At 42.1% G+C, this 19,447-nt stretch overlaps 1 protein-coding gene across 11 annotated transcripts in view; it reads right to left on the bottom strand.

Annotated features, from left to right (window-relative positions):
* The window catches only part of BRD8 (bromodomain containing 8), a 1,923,539-nt gene that overhangs the window by 336,471 nt on the left and 1,567,621 nt on the right, over positions 1 to 19,447 (bottom strand). For all 11 annotated transcript variants that reach the window (XM_044069501.1, XM_044069500.1, XM_044069496.1 and 8 more), the window contains 2 exons: positions 8,543 to 8,611; positions 8,009 to 8,186 (listed from right to left, as the gene is read on the bottom strand). In XM_044069501.1, the coding sequence (XP_043925436.1) occupies positions 8,009 to 8,186; positions 8,543 to 8,611 (247 nt within the window). The remainder of the gene's footprint in view (positions 1 to 8,008; positions 8,187 to 8,542; positions 8,612 to 19,447) is intronic.

Here is a 19,447-nt window from a genome sequence, read left to right as displayed (position 1 = left end):
CAGAGTGACCGACCCACCTCATGTAGCTGACTATCTGGCCAGCGTGGTCTGCATAACCTCGAAGGCCACCCTCCCCCCCGAGTTAGAGGAGCGACCAGTCTCCGAGGCCATGACGGGTGTCGGAGTTCCCCGAGCCGAAGCACCGAGAGAGAGACTCGGAACCGAAATAAGTCCCGAGATGTCCCCCTCGGACCCGACCGAAGAATCCCGAGTCCCGAACCCTGAGGACGGAGCCGACGGGGTCGGAGCCGATGCCGGTACCGATGGAACCGAATGGGGCATCAGAGCCGGCCTAGAAACATCACGCGGCATAGAACACTTTGGCTCCGAAGACAGAGATGCACTCGGAGGAGGAATGATCGAAGAAGGTGTCAGGACGGGCTCCGGAGCCGACTGGGTTGGAGCCGAAAACAGTTTTGCCAAAACCGGTGACTGGAGGAGCCGCTGAACCACCCTATCCACATCCACATCCGAAAGGGTCCTGGAGGATTTGGAGGACAGGGATGGAGAATGCAATCTCCTCTCAGGGGAAGTAGGTTTGAGACTGGGCGATCGGCTTCTAGGAGGTTCCAATACAATTGGAACCAACGCCGGTTCCATAGATACCGATCCTTCCTGCGGCCCCGAGGACAGTGGAGCCGAGGAGGTCGATGCAGTTTTAGACATGTTCTCCGGTGGCTACGATGAAGCTGACGGAGCCAAAGATCTCTTTTTTGACTTGCCAGATTTAGACTTGCCACTGGAAGCCGAATCCATAGCCTATTCAAAAGAGGGTTTTAATAGTCCCTTTAAGATTAGCTTATTCTTTCTCTCTTGGAGAACTCTAGGGCTGAATGCATGACAAAAGCTGCAGGATTCCTGCAGATGGATAGCTCCTAAGCAGTAGACACAAATGGAATGCCCATCGGTTATGGACATTTTGTACCCACATTTTGAGCACTTTTTAAACCCCGAAGCTTTATGCTCCTTCGTATCCTTAGACATTTTAATTACTGCACCCACAATGCAAAACCAAGTCAGTACAAAAAACAGGCGTTCACTCTATAAAGGCGGGAACTACACTGAGGTAACTAACACCAAAACAGTGATCAAACACACACAAAAACTCTAGCACAATCTTGAACAATGGATAGGAACACAAGGAGAGGGTAGCCGAAACTTCTAATTTAAACGGTTTGGAGCGAACACAGAAGGCAACAGAGGAGAACTAGGCCCTCTAACTGAAACGGGCCTAGCCTGAGGAACAGTAAGAGGGATACCACATAAAAATCTCACAATCACAAAACCTAATGCACCAGACAAAGTTAGACAGACTTAAACAAATAGCTATGAAAATAGCTTTTGACAGATTCAAACTTTTCTTAAATCAAGAAAAAGAAGGTACTTAGCCACAGCCAAGCGATACCACGTCCTAGCTACACGAGCGGCAAACGAGATCTGTGGATATGGAGCAGTGCACCATGGGATACCTGCTTAGCCCAGCCGAGCTAGTAAAATCAGCCGAGTCGGAGCTGGTATTCAGCTCCGAACCCACGGGTAAGAATGTAGGCGAGATAGGACTACATAACATCCAGCACTCTAACCAAGATTTATTTTTTGAGCAACATGTTTAATTTTACAAAAGGTTTGTTGACAATTTAATTTTTATTTGGGATGGCAATGTTGATGACATTGAGTAGTTTGTACACATTTCAAATATAGTAGTACTGATTTTTTTTTTATTTTTACTTTAGGTTCTGCAGGAACTAGTGTTCATTATCTGGATGTCCTTATTACTTGTGATTATGAGAAAAGGACTTTTTTACAGCAGCATTTTTTAGGAAACTGTGCTTTACTAACATCTACCTACACTTTATTACAAGGTTAAATGATAAGACTGTCTAGATCCAACAGTGATTACATTTTTTTACACAGCATTAGTGAGAATACTGAGATGATTTGTTCAAGATGTTATGACATATCCAAACTAAAAGTTACTGCTGAAGAGATTATTTCTAAAAGTGCTGAACAATTTTATCCTATATTAATAGCTAGTAATGTCTTTCGGCTTTTCCCGGTTAGGGGTCGCTAGAGCGGAACTCCAGTCCGCTAATGATTGGCAGTGGATTTTTACGGTGCCGAGTTGCCAGCCCGATGCCCAACCTTCAAAGAAGGCACACCCTTCACGCACGCACATACCTACATGTCTTTAATGTCATTCGACCACAGGGAGGACATGCAGACTCCACATGAAGGCGCTCCAGCCGAGAATTAATAGCTGGTAACACTACAAAACCTTTGAATCATTCCAGTACAATGCTTAAAAATAGTTTTGTTTTATAGAAGTCCATTGATAATAACAGTACATGGAATGTGATTTTGGACAATTGGAAAATATTAAAAGGAAATAAGGATTTTGGTAATTTTGTCAATTCGGGGTCTACTTTTGTGTAAAGGAAACTCGATCTTTACAGCAATTTCTTAAAAATGAAGACAGTACAGTGCTCCCTATTTTAAAGACTGGTAGGTGCGGGTAGTGTGTGTCCCCTCTTTGAAGGGTGGGTGCCAGGCTAGCAACTCGACACCGTAAAAACATCACTGCCATTCAATTTGCGGACACTACAGTTGTGTACACTTACCATAAATGTAGATGTTCGAGTGTGTTCACTGTTGCAGTAATTACATTTGGGTAATCTGCTGGCAGATTGTCCTCGGTCGGCCTGATTAACAAAGTCTTGGGTCCTGCGTCGGTTGCTGTCCCTTCTTCCATGATGTCAGGTCGTCAGAGGTATAAAACATGCAGCCAACGCCATTACATCAGTTTTTCTTGCCCCAGATGTCAGGTGCCCCCCAAATGGGGAGCAAAATATATAAATAATTTAAAACACAAAACTATATACCTCCAAACAAAAGCAAATACACTAAAAAGGCTTTTAAGTGTAGTAAAATAAAGGAGAGGCATAGTAAGAGAAAAAACAGGGGGCTGGAGGGAGGGTAACCAGGACTGCAAAAGTGAATACTCTCGAACATCTACATTTATGGTAAGTGTACACAACTGTACTATGTTCTTCGTGTTTCACTGTTGCAATCATTACATTTGGGTAGATTCCCAAAGCTATGGGAGGATGGATTTATAGAGCATTAGGACCGGCTATAAGGCCCTGCAAAACAGCAGTGGCAAAGCCAGCTCTGGATTTAGAGAAAATTGGTAAATGATAGTGCCTGGTGAAAGTATGAACTGAACTCCAGGTAGCAGCTTCTAGAATATCCCTGGTAGGAACACCTCTGAGAAAGGCTGTAGAAGTAGATGCAGCCCAGGTGGAATGGGATCTGATCCCCTGGGGGAAAGGTTTTCCATGGTGCTTATAGCAGAAATGAATACAATGGCTTATCCATTTGGAAATGGTTTGCTTTGAAATAGCATTTCCCTCTGACCCTGCAGCAAATTCTACCAGCAGTTGTTCAGATTTCTTTGAGATTTAGTTCTGAATGGACTGATTAAGAGCCACACTGGATACCACCTTGGGCATGAAGGATGGGTTGGTCCTGAGTGATACCCTGTCCGCATGAAAGATGATGAAAGGCTCCACCGCCATAAGGGCCTGTAATTCAGAAATCCTTCTAGCCAAAGTGATTGCAAAAAGGAAGGCTGTTTTTCAGGAAAGGAATTTTAAGTCTGCAGTAGCAGCTGGCTCGAAAGGACGTAGAGTGAGTTTCTCCAATACAAAGTTAAGGTCCCAGGCAGGGTTTGGAGCTCTCCTGGGTGGCCTCAAGATTTTGGCCCCTCTGAGATACTGCTTTAGCAGAGGATGAGAGAGGGGGGAGGTTCTGTGTTGTAATGAGCTGAAATGGCTGAGGCATGGATTTTTATGGAAGAAAAAGACAGGCCCTTGTGAAGCATCTCAGTTAAGTATTGCAAAATCTGAGGTAAATTGGGCACTGCTGTGCTCATTCCTTGAGATTGATTCCAGGCACAGAATCTTTTCCATTTGTCAGCATAAGATATACCAGTACTAGGTCTTCTCGCCTCCAAACTGACATCCATCACAGGTTTACTGAGGGATGCTAAGGGGGAATTTAATTGATTAGCCAAGCTGCAAGATTCAATGTTTGGAGCTGCGGGTGCAGAATTTGGTTGTTCTGCTGGGCCATTAAGGAAGGTGTCTGAGGCAGGTGCCATGGATAAATCTGTGACAGACTGCGTAGGAGTGGGTACCAGTGTTGGCGAGGCCAGTCTGGAGCAATCAAAATAATTTTTGGTTTGTCCTGTTTGACTTTTAATAGAACTTTGGAGAGCAGAGGCAGAGGGGGCAAGGCATAGACTGATAGGTTTTCCCAGCTGAAGGACAGAGCATCCACTTTCCAAGCTTTTTTGTGAGGAGTTCTTGTACAAAATTTGTCCAACTGGTAGTTCTGGGGTGAGGAAAAAAGATCCATCTCTGGGGTCCCCCATTTGCCTGTCAACATGTTGAAAATCCGTGGTTCCAGTTTCCACTCGTGTGAGTCCATGAGATTTCTGTTTAGTTCGTCTGCCAAAATATTCATCTTTCCTGGCAGGAATTGAGCTTGTAGTTGTACTTGATAGCTCAAGGCCATGTTCCACAATGCCATGGCTAGTCTGCAGAGGGGGTAGGAATGTGTACCCCCCCTGCTTGTTTATGTACCACATAACTGTGGTGTTGTCCGACTTTACCATTAGTTGTCCTGGATGAAGGTAGTCCTTGAAGGCTGTCAGTGCATTCTGTACAGCTAGCATTTCTTTTTGATTGATATGAAGGTGCATCTGACTTGGGATCCATTTTCCCTGAATGCACTTCCCTGCCAGATAAGCCCCCCAAGCATAGTCTGATGTGTCTGTAGTTAGGTTTTGGACGGCAGGGGGTGGTGTGAATGGCAGTCCCCTGTTTTGGTGGCAGGCCTCTGCCCACCATAGGAACTCTAGTTGCAGGCAAGGTATGATAGGAATCATTGTTTCCAGCCTGTGGCAATGTTGACTCCATAAACTTTTTAAGTACCACTGAAGTTTCTTCAATGAGTACCGGTGAACTGGCGACTGGCTTAGGAGAAGCGTTGTCGGCAGTTTTGGACCTTAACGGCCTGTCTCTGTCTTTTTCTTTGCATTTTTTCGGTATTCAGGTAGTCAGATATCTAGCTGACATCATTTCTGGATAATTAAATCGAGAACCAAAATATTTAGAAGCAAAATTGTACCGACGATGGACAGTGCGTTGATTAAATAAAGCACAAAACTGACAGCAAGGTACATCGTGGTCAGGGCCTAGGCAAGGAATACAGTACAACTTGAGGTATTTGCTTCCCGCAAGTAATACAATTATTAACTTTTACTGACATCGGTAAGGAGCAAGAAAAAGTTTCCCCAATGGGGTACTTAGCTTTTTAGTTGAAGACTTCGGTTCTGAAACTCGAAAACGAAAATTTCAGGAGTCGGCCAACCGGCACTTGCTAACTGCTTCTGCTTCGGGCACCGCCCGGCAAGACAGACTGATTTAATGGCATCGGCTGTATGTTTAATCCCCCTGACAACATGACGTCATGGAAGAAGGGACAGCAAACAACGCATGATACAAAACTTTGTTAATCAGGCCGACTGAGGGCAACCTGCCAGCACATTACCCAAATGTAATGACTGCAACAGTGAAACACGAAGAACATTGGTGAGCCACTGTGATGACCCCCTAACCGGGATAAGACGAAAGACATTTTACAATGTTCCCTGCTACTATCAATAAAAATAAGAGTATTTTCAACTGTGGTTTTTGTAGTGCTTATAATTTTGTGCTGGAAGGTCCAAATATTAACTTTTCAAATTTTGGATAAGAAAATAGAATTAAATGAGCATCTTAACTTTATTTTTTTTTTGTTTGTTTAGTGTACACTGCGATATACTCCTATTGTGAGGCATTTTAAATGGGCATGACCACATGTAGATTGTACAAAAGGATAAAGGAGTGCTTGCACTCCATCAAAAAAGGGACAAAAGTAATTCCTTATTTAATCGGTACTTTTCCGTTATCGGGGCAACACTGTAAATGTGGTAGCTGGCGCTTGCAATTTTCTCACAGCTGTTATCTTCCATATATCTGGTACATTACTCTGAATTTCAGCAGCCTATAATAGTGGTGGCGTGTACAAAGCTCTTCAGTTTACTTCTCTTGAGCTAGTGCACTCATCGGGTAACCAATCAACCATTGGTCCCAGCCCGGACTGTCTGTAAAGAAATCACTTTGATACTGTGATGCACGTGCAGAGAAACACAAATGTATGTCATTATTTACTGATTTCAGTCACTGAAAAAACACAAATTTGATGTGGAACACACCAGAAATATGGCAAAAATCTGGACAGTTGAGAGGTATGAAACACCAATTGTAGCTTGAAAAAGTCTACACTGTAATATGACGTATGTACACACACAAAAGAATATTACTTCCCAGTAAGACTGTCTTGATATTAAAATAATTTCCCGAATATAATCTGACTAGCGTATATCACTTATCTTCAATAAAATGTCACATTTTTTGGGGGGGGGGGGGAATCATGCAAAGAGCGATGCTTACACTGTCACACAGCTTGACTCCCGAGGCACAAGTTTGAGGACTGTGACCTCTGGCTGTACAGTCCTTCGGGATCTATGTAAATAGCAGAACTGTTATTGTATGTGGACGGCCTACCACATTGTCAAACAACAGCATGGAAGCCAACCTTTTGGCAACATCAGAGCCCCGAAAACTGAAAAGTAAAAACCACACAGAAAAGTGATGCAGCTCCATCGGGGCAACACCACAAATGTGCTAGCTGGCGATCAGAACCCTTGCTAACAGCTGTGCGAAAATCACAAATGCCAGCTACCGCATTTATAGTGTTGCCCCGATAATGGAAAAGTACCATTTAATCATACTAGATCTTTCTTATCCTTCAAAAAGTTTTATTTTAGTGCATTGGATAGGGTTCCACTAGACTATAGTTGTGGTCATTATAACAACTCCTTGAAGAAGAAGGAAACGTTATGGCAGATTACATTACAAGGAAATAAATTTCCAAGGCTTACTAAAACTATTAATATTAATTTTTGTTAAGCGACATAAGACTTGTTTACTAGCTAATTAGATTATCAGCTAGTACAGGTCTTCATTTTTGACTGTTTTACTTTATGGAAGAGGATGTAAACTACATTAATAGATTCATTAAAATGTTTTACGTATTGTTTGTTTGTGTCTTTCGGCTTTTCCCGGTTAGGGGTCGCCACAGCAGAACTCCGGTCCGCTAATGATTGGTAGTGGATTTTTACGTACCGGGTTACCAGCTCTGGCGCACAACCTTCAACGAAGGCATGCCCCATTCACGTATGCCTCCACACAGAAGACACTCTAGCTGAGAATCGAACGGGACAATGTCTTGCTATGAGGCGTAAACGCTACCACAGCACCACCATCGCAGTATAAAATTAATGCCTTTAATATAATACATTTTATACTGGTATATGTGGATTAGTATTTATGTCTGTGTATATCTATTTAAATTTTAAATGATTATGTTAATGAATTGTTAGTTTTCATTGGTTGTTCTCAGGCACAATTAATTATAAATACAATGTTATTTAATGTGACAATTATTCTGAAGTAGTCCCAGTGTTGATTTGTGGATGAACGTGCTTAATTCATTACATTTCTCATTCGGACACACTGTTGTTAAGTGTTTTTTGTCTTGTACTGCTTTTTTCTACACTGAGACTATACACTCGGTATCTGGTGTTTAAGGCTGAAATGTAAATGTATATCTAGCTGCGCCCAATGGAATGAAAAGTCATGCATACTCATCTGCCACATGCAACATTCACTTCAGAATACAACAGATGGCAATACCAATTTTTACATGGAAAGCAATAAAAAATATTATACTAACAAAAGACTCAGTTACTATTCAGGCAGTAGCTTATTGTTCCAGGATACAAGCAAGTAAAATAAGCATTCCACAAAAAAGTCCATCAACCAACAGACATAATACACACCTGTATCTGTTCCAAGACATCTCGCTGCATTTCAATAGCCATGTGATACACATCATGATCAGAACTGTTGTACATCACTGCATTCTGAAACATCAACATGATGTCTCGCTGAAACTCAGCTGTTGTGCGGATTACACCATTCTCAATATTTTTTTTGATTGCCGAGAGATCCATGGGTCTGAATAAAATGCATACAAAAAAGTAAGGATGAACATCAATACAATAATTCTGTTTTACTGTAGGTGAAGTAGGGATGTTGCAGCAGTGCTATCAATATCCACTGTATCTTACACATTACATTTGTTAGATTGAGCATAACAAGGGATCTCACCTGTAGTGGTGATTCAAATCTTGCACAATAACAGACCTAGAGGAAATGCAAGGTTGAAAAGGCCAAGAGTTGTGTTCAAAGTGATAATTTCTAACCCAGACTTTTAACACTAGCGCTTGGAGCTCCTAACCCACAAAACATATGTTCACAGAAACTAAGAAAAGAACTTATAAAAAGAGTAAATCATACAATTCAGACCATACCTGTGCACAATGCCATGGTACCCAGGTGCAATGTCATCAGTCACAGGCTGAAGGAACACATTGGCATACCTGACAAAACAAAATGAAAAAAGTTTCTGAGGAAAAAAGGGATTTATAAGGTGAAGCACCTAAGCCTTTGAAAATGTACAAATGTTATTAATGAATGCCACAACATATCTTTATGAATATCTTTCATACATTGTCATTCATGTCATTTTAGGTGTCTTCAACAAACATGTATATATGTTACTTGCATACAGGAAAAGATTCTCCATTAACAACATGTACACATTACTTGAATGACATGAATCAGCGCATTCATCAGTGTTGCCAGCAATCTGGAATTAACCAGACTGCCTGGTTACCAGAGAGTGGGGAGGGGATTACAATAGCCAAAGAATAGTGTGAAGGAATGAAAATAATGTGCAGCTGTAGTTACATATGGTGCATGTAAAACTTGCACTTCCTGAACAACGGTATTACTAACACATTTAGAAGTGTAAAAAGCATAATCAGCTAGGCGGTGTAGAAGAATAAAGAGATGAGTATGGCCAAGATAAATCAGGAATGATTGTGGCTCAGGCATCTAAAAGAGCAGACAAGTGGGTTAGGCATGCCCACACCAGGGAAGAGGTGTGATAATTTGGGCAGTTCCCTCACTGTGCTCTAGCGAAGGCTGCAGCTCATATAAATCACTGGGCTGGGGAGTGCAGGATGGCCAAGGAGTCAGGTTATTCTACTGTCATGGCCAAGCAAGCTTTTAGGTTAAACAGCACTGCTTGTCCCACCTAATAGTGCAGAGTTCTCATGCAGGTGAACAGGCCTTGGGGAAAATGCCCTAGCACACTGGTCTGCATATATGATGCTCCATGCCTCTTTCCTGGCGTATTAAAGTCAGTCTTAGCTAGAGGAGGGATGCAATACCAGTTAAAAGCAGGGATGTCCCAGTCCCCTTGTCTTTTTTCAGGTGATGCAAACTGAAGGTTGGAGCCATGGGGGAGGGTGTCTAAACAATTAATGGTCAAGCAGAAGGGTGTCAAGGAACTCATAAAAGTGTAATTAATATACCAGAAATCACAATGAACTGCACAGTCACAATCAAAAGGAAAGCTACTTTGGTACCAGAAATGTGTTATTTGCTAATCATCCTCTCACTACACTCAAAGTAAATTTTAGCAAAAGATCTTCTGAAGCTTTTCTTCTGTCAACTCTTAACTGCTTCACCAAAGGCTTATGTTACTCTGACAGGCAAAGCAAAAATGCCATTTGTATGAGTGCTGTTAAATGACATTTTCACTTTTTCTGACTGCTGTGCAATTACGGGGGTAGGGAGCTTTCATATGGATGGGTACAACGTAGGCCTGCCACACTGTAAAAATGCTCAAGCATTTTTTATGAGTAGTCTTGCTAGAATAAAAAGCAGTTGCTTGTAGAAATTTTGTTCTGTTGGGGAAAATGTCAATCAAGTGCAATCCAATCTAGTCTACCATTTCAGCTTCTAAGTCCAGATTCCATTTGTCATGGGACAACCCATGCACATAACTGTGCAAAGGAGTTATGTTAAGCCTAGCAAGGAAGGAAATAGAGGTCACACAGGAAAGAAGGTGAGGAACAGCAAATAAGGGTTACTAAGACTCAAGAAAAATACATACAGCACTGGAAAGACCCCCTCGTCACTCCCTTCCAAAAAAGGCCAAAAGATAAAGACCTTGTGGATGACCACTAAAAGGCCCACCACACCATAAGCAAAGCTCTGTATTAGGACCACACAAAAAGGAAAGCTAGACAGCATGAAATGCATTGAAAATAATACAATGGGCCAGCACTGTGGAGTAGAGATATAAAGCCCTGACTATAACCCAGGTGACCTGTGTTCATTTAGAGGCTCTGGCATCTGAGGCACTGGCAGGAAAGGATGGATGTGCTCAAGCTTGAGGGGGAGTGGCCTTGCCTGGATGCTCCCTTCATATCAGTTCCATATGTGTTTCTGCCAAGGCAATACACCCCTTTTCCTCACAAATGTTCCGATCCTTCACTATTTCTCAGAACTTTTTTTTTTCTTTTCACTGTTTTTATTTCCGCTATCCCTGCTGATCATAAAGTCACAGCCATTACTACCCATCCATTTTGCTTCACTACTGCAACAGCTGTCAATTGTGCAGCATTCATTCAGGAAGCTATGAGGAGTATTTCTTTTTTCTGGGCCCAGCCTTTCCCCCAGCAGCTGATGATGATGAGGGCCTGCAACTGCTACTAAGGACATGCATATTCCCACCCAAGACTCATGAAAGCCCCATGCAGACTCGGCTTGACAGAGCCAAGCACACAAACCTAGCTCATAATCTTGCATACAGCATACCTCTCTCTCTCTAGGAGGTGCTGGCAATGCATCAGACTGGCCCACTTCCCTCCCCATAGGAGATGACATGCTGATTAGTCCCACTCTCCTATACCCAGTTCCTCCAGTGATCAATTTACTAACTGATCTTAGTTCATCTGGGTCACAGTCAGGGTTTCATTAACATTATGCCATTCAGCTGAGCTCTCCCTGAGCTTTTTAGACAATGGTTGTAATTATTCCTTCCTGAAAGTCCACAAAGCTGGTATTCCCAGCTCCCATACGTGCCAAGACTTAAAACTATTAACAACACTACAAAATCTCCAAGACCTTCCTTTGTGGTACTTTCCTTCTTCTGTCTTTAGTTCGGGATCCAGTTCCCCTCTCTGTGATATATATTTTAAGCAGATCATCATTCTCCCTCTGTTCAAGTCCACTGCCTTAACAAAATTAAGTCTGTGTCTTGGAAAAAACAATTTCTTGTAGCAGTTACCTCTGCTAAGTGAATTTCCGTATTACAAACCATGGGTGTTACACCACTTCAGTTTGTGCTTCATAATGAAGTTAACTGCATACCCACCCCTCCTTCACACATAAGATGACTACAGAGATCAACCAAATCAAATCAATTAATTTGACACTTTTCATTTCACAATATGCTACCCAGGAAGAAAATTTTCTTGAAAACGTGGATGGACATGGACAACTTGGGTACTATGCAGAAAGGTCAACCAATATAGAAAGACAATGTATTCCTTATGGACTGACACAAAGGTGGACATAGCTGACAGTCCATCTGATCTTTCCTGCAGCTGGAATACTACATCTGGCACAGAATTTACAACTGCCCTCAAGCAGAACTCTGGCTGAAGGAAGCACACTCCTTCTGTATCTTCATTATCTTTTCCACTGTCTAAATGTGCTTGCCTTTAACTATATCTTATCATCAAAATTGAAGGACTGATGCTAAAAAAACTCTTGACTGGGTTGTCATCAGGCAGCCAAAAATATCCCAGCAGTGGGTATCACTTGTTACAAGAGAATACTTGCCTATGTTTATGGCCAGAATCTTTTCAGCTCCCCTAAATTCCACAGAAAAATCAGTGTACGTAACGCAACAAAATGTGACAGCATCATTCTTACCACTCTAATAGAAAGTCAGACTTGACTCCTAACCTACCTCTCTTCAGGAAGCTGTTACTTTCTGCACCTGCTTTTTAAGCAAATTTGAATAGTATAGAGTAAACTCGATTAAGGAAATATTCTCAGCTCAGAGATGCATACAAGGCCAGATATGACATGAAAGGAAGACATTATGCCTGGAAAAATATACTAAACTCAAAAAAAAAATCACATTTCCTACAAATGTAATTATTTTGGAGTTCTTTTTCACTCTCCTGCATCATATCGCCTGAAACCTGAACCTCCCCCGTGCATTGCAGTCTACCAACTTCTTAACTCTCCCAGCCTATCCTGACTAAGCTGGGGCTAGTACAGAAGCCTAAGGATCTTACTTTTACATTCAACCTGGGGTTTTTCCCTTTACTAGACCTACTTATTTCCCCATTTTTTTAGGGTCTGAGTAGTTGTGCCCAAGCAAGGGGCAGGCGTGCAGTGGGTACATGAGGCACTTCTCCCCACCTCCGCAGCAGCTCAGTCATGTCATTACTCTATTCTCCTCTTTCAGCTACACCCTTGACATCAGCATTTCCTGCCTCCACCAGATCAGTGATGAGAATGCTCATGCAACTCTCCTCCCCTTCCCCCCGGATAGGCACACACATCCCTCCTTGCTGTTCTATCTGCTGCCTGAGATGTTAAAGAACCCAGATCGGTTAGGCCGTAGTCAGGGCTTTATCCTGCTACTCCAATGGGGAGAGAATAAATCCTACCAATAAACTTAAGAGAAAAGGACATGGGCACAGGTGTTATTAAAATGGCACAAAGTACCTATTTCACCTCCTCATTAAGCTCGGCAAAAAAAAACAACCCCAGCTAAAAGTTTAATGACGTAGCAGCATTAATCCGTAACAGCAACTACACATTTTTAAGCCCAACCCTTGAATGCTCCATGGCCATTACTGCTGAATATTGCACAACACTCAGTTATTTAAAAATCTGTATGCTAATTGAACAAAACAACCAATATACCCACTGCTAATCCAGCCTTAATAACAGAAACCAGCATGACCAAAAAAAAAAAAAATGATTGAAATAGCTACTGAAAATAAAAGCTGTAGTTACCATATTTTCTGCACTACTGAGCAGAGAAATTGAAACCAAAACCAAACAGCAGCACAGAAATTAAAAAAACACATAGCATTGAACCCCATCACAACACTCTAAAAATTAAAGAAACTTGGAAAAAAATACTTGAACATGTCAGGGGTGAGCAAACCTCACTGTTCAATAGCAATAACTCACCTCTAGATGTGGGTAACTGCAGGATTTACCCATGGAAGACTTTGTGGGAACACACAGGTGAATTTATATCTGAACGTGAGCTATTGATAAATTACAGCAAATATGTGATTGCCTGTGTAACAACAGCTAATCAAGACTTAGCCAATCCACCTGTATTGATAGCCCACCTCTATAGCTCTGGTGCTTCCAACATTCTCAACTAAATTGGTTTTAATTCACAATGTTAGTTTTCAATGTCCAATTCAAGGAGAAAATGTATGTTTTCCATGTTTCTGGAGCTGCTGTTCTGAAGCACAACTATCTCAGTTGTTTGTATACATAACAGACAAAAGGCATATTTCTTGTACACCTAACATCCTGGTCAGATCTAGAAAGGCATCCCTGTCTATAATCTGTTCTTGGGGTGTCTTGCTAGGAATTTGATTAACCTGTTTGCTAGAACATTTTGCAGAGAGGGAATGCAGGCTGCAGTTAGTGTCATGCCTACTTTCGAAGCTATGTCCCAGGCCTACATAGAAGGCCTGCACAGCAGGTATGAATGAGTTTGTCCCTGCTTATATACCCACAAGTGTGATGCTGAACATCTTTACCTAGAGAACCCCCACCTTTAAAGTAGGTGTGAAAGCATACATGACTAGGATGACCATCATCCTTTTTATGTTTGTGTGTTTTTTCTCATCCTGCCCTCCTATGTTTGTTGAATCTGAAGAGCTCCCTACAAGCCCCACAATCTAGGTCTGAGAGAATTTGTATGAGGGCCATCACAGGTTACAGTGCTTTGAAGGGCACTCCCTGGTTCTGACAGCATTGCTGTATCTACCATGGAATCTCCTTTCTGATACATAGGAGGAATGGGATGTTGGTCTATAATGAATGGGTATGATGACACTATCTGTTTATCAAGTACCCCTGAAGCTTATTCTTGTGGTGGCAGGCAAGTGGCACTACTGGGATACACGATGCCATATAACCTAGCAGTCTGATGAGATCCCTGGGTATAACTTCCTTTTTCTGTAAAATGTTTTGGGAGCACAATGTCAGACTGGCTAATTCTATTCTTGAAAGATCTGTTGAGGGTGGGTTCAGATAGGTTTCCAAAAGACTAGGTGCTTTGAGGTTGCCAGATTTAAATTTGATCTGTAGATGTGTAACAGTAATTATATAGAGGGATGCAAAAGTTCAAGTCCTGCAGAAGAAGGAGAATCTCAAAGAACAAGAAGTCAAGCAACTGTATAAGATGCATGAGTTTAGAAAGCTTGCTATTAAGCACCTATTTTTGATAGCAACTTTAGGGATAAATAACTTTTAGTATAATGACTTGGGTAGCAGAAACTAGAATGGACTGAATCCAAATGTAAGAAGCCTATGAACTGACAGCAAGGTATGTCGTGGTCAAGGCCTGGGAAGGAATACAGTACGAATGAAAATCTTTATGAGGTACTTGCTTTCCACAAGTAATGCAATTATTAACTTTTACTGACATCGGTAAGGAGCAAGAAAATGTTTCCCCAATGGTGTACTTAGCTTTTAGTTGAAGACTTCTGTTCTGAAACTCGAAAACGAACATTTCAGGAGTTGGCCGACCAGCACTTGCGAACTGCTTCTGCTTCAGGCACCGCATGGCAAGAAAGACTGATGTAATGGCGTCGGCTGCATGTTTTATACCCCTGACGACCTGACATCATGGAAGAAGGGACAGCAACCGACGCAGGACCCAAGACTTTCTTAATCAAGCCGACTGAGGGGTACCTGCAAGCAGATAACCCAAATGTAATGACTGCAACAGTGAAACACGAAGAACATCAACCAGAGAATCTACAGAACTATTAGAAGTACTTCATAAATTTTACAAAAATCTATACTAAACAGAGGAACAGGGAAACCAAGAAAAAGCACAAATGGAAACATTTATGGAAATCTTCATAATGCCAACACTAGAAAAAGATGATATTTAACAATTAATAGCGGAGACAGGAATAGAGGAGATAAAAACAGTAACATAAAATCAATCAGCTGTGAAGTCCCTGGGAACAGACAACACTCCGTGGAAGACAAGTTAGGAGCAAAGAATGTGATAAAGGTGTAGAAGGTAGTGTTTAACAATATTTTAAAAGAGAGGGGGACTACCAGCACCTTGAAAAAATGCTATGGTATCTGCACTATTCAAAGTGGGTAAAGACCCTTCAAATCTGTTTTCATATAGACGCACTTCAATTTTAAACCAAAACTGCAAAATGTTCATATCTACACCACCTAAAAGAATAGCAAAGGTGTTGCCAAAATTGATACAGATCAATGTGTGGGTTTGTGGAAGACAGACAAACACATGACAACATCAACAAAATGGTCTATGTTTAACTACCAAAAAGAATAAAACTCGTATGGCTAAATCTCTAATGGAAAAGAGTGAAACAAAAAAGACAGTGAACAAAAACATCATCGAAAAGAAATGCATCGAAAGGTCATAGTCGGCCAACATTGGAAACAAAACCAACCAAGGTGGGGGACTGTTCCCCCCACCCCCCAACTATATATACCAACTCCGAGATCACACTACAGTGGGGAATAGGGCAAATTTAAAAGGTTTCCCTTCACTTACCTAATGCCTCAGGTTACTTCCTAGTTGTTGGCCAATTATGGCCATTCAATGAATTTATTTTCATTGATGTCCTTGTTCACTCATTTTTGTTTCGTTCTTCGCCGTTCGAGATTTAGCCGTTTGCATTTTATTGTTTTCAGCAGCCGAACATGGACCCTAATAAAACAATGATGCCCCACAGGGTATCACAGTACAACAAAATGCCATTGCTGTTAGTGGGTCTTGATACTTAAGAAGTATTCATGAGTCAGCTAAGATTTCAGGAAAAGGGCAATGGCAGCATCTACATTCTCTAACAGAATTACAGGGTTAATGACGAGAATATCTGAGGGTCAGAGGCAAGAATTAAGGTGGGAGGGATCCTTTCTGACAAACTATGTCTGAACAGAGTATACATGCAAGAATGTCCTCTTTCCTGAGCTGTTAATAAAGAAAATAAGGGATTTACAAATTCAATAATATAACTGGTATGGTAGTCAAGAAAAAATAGCTTTACTTACAGATGATACTTTGTACTTGATAGAGCCAAAATATGACATTTTGGTGTTAATGGAACATTTGAGACGATGTAAAGTCCTTTCAAAATATAAAATACATGGGGGACTGCCTGTATGGTGGAGAGCATGTAGGCAGTTACAACTGGTACCCCCATGCTGGTAAAACGTACAAACAGCCACTGCGCTTGACAATCTTTTGCATAAGATGGCAAAATAGGTTAAGTACGTAACTTGAGGAAATCCAGAAAAAAAACAACCAAGAACAGTACTAAGAAAGGATCAGAAAAAGAAGCATATCTGAAGTCTGGTAGTGTAGACCACATGGCGATGGTCCAGGAGCAGCAACAAATCCGCAAGCATAAAGGCAAACTGGAGTCAATGATGGTGGGAAAAATAAACAGAATACAAAGAAAAGAGGTATTTAAGATAAGCGGATGACTGGAGGACTACATCAGGAGTAGTAACAAGAAAGTGGAAGACATTGTGGAGGCTCTGAAAAGAAAAGTAGAACTGAGAAATAAATTAATAGAGAAACAGTTGGTATAGGAGGACATTAAGATGAAATTAATGAAGCCGTAAGACAGTTTTTTGCAGCGATAACATGCAACTTCCAGCCATCCCAGAGAAACTGGGAAAAAACAAATGCAAAAGGTTCATAGTAACATTATATCAGGAAATGGACTGGACTACCCGAAGGAGGTTTACAGCTAGCCTACAGGAAAATCCTTATGCCTACAACACTAAAGCTGCAATCATATGAACAAAAGGAACAAATTATACCTCATTATAAGATCATAGGAGGTTACTAGGCTATTGGCCCTGAGGTCCTTATAAGCCTAGCCAAGAGTTTAGCCCATGTTTAGATAGGTCAGCACCCAGAGCCCTTGTCCAGCAAGGACACAGATGGAATCCCAAGAGTGTACTTTCTGTTTTCCATCCAGTTATCCAGGTTGTGCTTAAAAAGGGATAATGAGGTAACCTGCTTGACGTGGAGAGAGAATCTATTCCACAGATGGGGGAGTCTCTGGGACACAAATCTGTCCTGCCAACAAGTCCTATTGATATCACAGACCAGGTTGAGATTGCGTGTATGGGTTGCTCAAGTGGAGCTTGACTTGCTGATATGCAGCAGTCCCATCAATGTGGGGTCTGAGATTGCTTTGTATGGTAGACAGAGGTCACCTTTGAGAAGTCTGTATGAAACCGAGTACAGGGACAGGACTTTTAGCCTATCCGTGTAGGGTAGGTGTTTGAGGCCCTGGATTCTCTTGGTGAGGAACCTCTGTAGTCTCTCCAGCTGCTGCATGTGGTTTGCGAGGTACGTGTCAAAGGGGGCGTTGTACTCAATAATTAACCTTATATGGGAAGAATACAGGGATCTTATGACCTCTTTGTCCCTGGATGAGATACCCTTACTTATGATGTGGGCCATGTAGAAAGCTTTCCGTACAATGGAAGCAACACAGTGGTCAAAAGTCAAGTTGCTATCAACCTGGGTGCCCAAATCCCTCACTACTGATTGTGTACTTAGGACATTGTTATTAATGTGATATGTGGGGACGTCACTCTCCCCAAAGGGGATGATGATGCATTTTTTGGCATTCAGCTTGAGGCCATGTTTCGGGCACCAGTCATTTGTTTGGGTGAGACCCTCTTGGAGGACATCCACATCATTTGGGGAATTGATGAGTACGCCTAGCTTGCAGTCATCTGCAAACTTGGTCAGCCATAACCCACTGATTTTGGCCTGCACCTCAGAGAGGTCTACTACTTGAGGTGGCTTCCCCTATTTTAATTAGGTGGGTTCTATCAGTGAGCCAGTTTGCTACCCATCTGGTAACATATGGATTGATGCCTTGTTGAGAGAGTTTATCTACTATGCCTGAGTGCGGAATAGTGTTGAAGGCTTTGGCCAGGTCAAGGTAGGCAATGTGTACCGTCTTCCCCTCATCCATGGCTTTGGTGACTGTCTCAAAGAAGTCGACCAGATTCAACAGACATAACCTCCTGTTGACAAAGCCAAACTGTGTGGAGTTGAGTGTTTGGAGGTTGCCAATGTCCCTGTTAATGAGGTCCATGACAATCCATTCCATGGCCTTGCAGATTAGGCTAGTTAGGCTGATGGGTGTATAATTTCCTGGATCGGTGGATGCTCCACCTTTGTGTACAGGGACGACAGTGGCTGTCCTCCACTTGGCTGGGACAAAGCTGGTACTCAGGCTTTGGTTGAAAAGAGTGCCTAATGGTGCTGCAAGTTCATGCCTGAGTTCATGCAGGACGCAGACTGGGATGTTATCAGGTCCCATGGAGGCTGTATTTTTTTGTCTTTGACAGGGCAGTGATGACCTGTTCTCTAGAGATAAGGGGTGGGGGCAGGTACTGGGGATGTTCTGATTTACTGATGGGGGGACAGAGGGGAGAGTTTTCACTGAATCTGTCAGCCAGCAGATTGGCTACATCTACAGCATTTGTGTATGTGGTGTCCTTGACCACCAGTTCTGAACAGATCCGGATGCTTCCTTTGAGATTGCAGACATATGTGAAGAAGGCCTTATGATTGTCTCTAGTAGATGTCGCCAACTTGGACTTGAAGTTGGCTTTAGAAGATTTCACTAGTGCTCTTACTTGCTTGTTCAGGCTAAGGAGAGATTGCTTCCAAATGGGCACCTGCTCCTTCTTGGTCCTGGACAGCCCAATTTTTTCCTTTTGTTATACAGTTTATTTATTGCAGATGTCCCCCAGACAGGTTTACTCTTCCTTGCGGAGGATGATTTTGTCCCTTCAGGTATTCTTGATTCCATGCATCTATATAAATGCTTGCACAGTACTTTGGTGTAGATTTGGACATTGGTGCCAGTTCCTGCAGTGGGGGAGGGGGCTGTGAAGCTGTTTATACCATCCCTCAGGAGGTTGTAATCAGCTTTAGAGATGTTTTTTGTTTGACCCTAACTAGGGGGGGGAGGTGTCAGGGGAGATGGTGACTTCGAAAGTGACCGCCTCATGGTCAGATCTTACCAGGATGAGTAACTGGATGAGTAACTAGAAAT

Source organism: Protopterus annectens, chromosome 4.part0, assembly GCF_019279795.1.
Source record: "Protopterus annectens isolate FY-2018-M chromosome 4.part0, PAN1.0, whole genome shotgun sequence".
NCBI classification, from domain to species: domain Eukaryota; kingdom Metazoa; phylum Chordata; order Ceratodontiformes; family Protopteridae; genus Protopterus; species Protopterus annectens.
The sequence above is the reverse complement of the archived record's forward strand: the minus strand, read 5'-3'. Positions and strand labels throughout refer to the sequence as shown.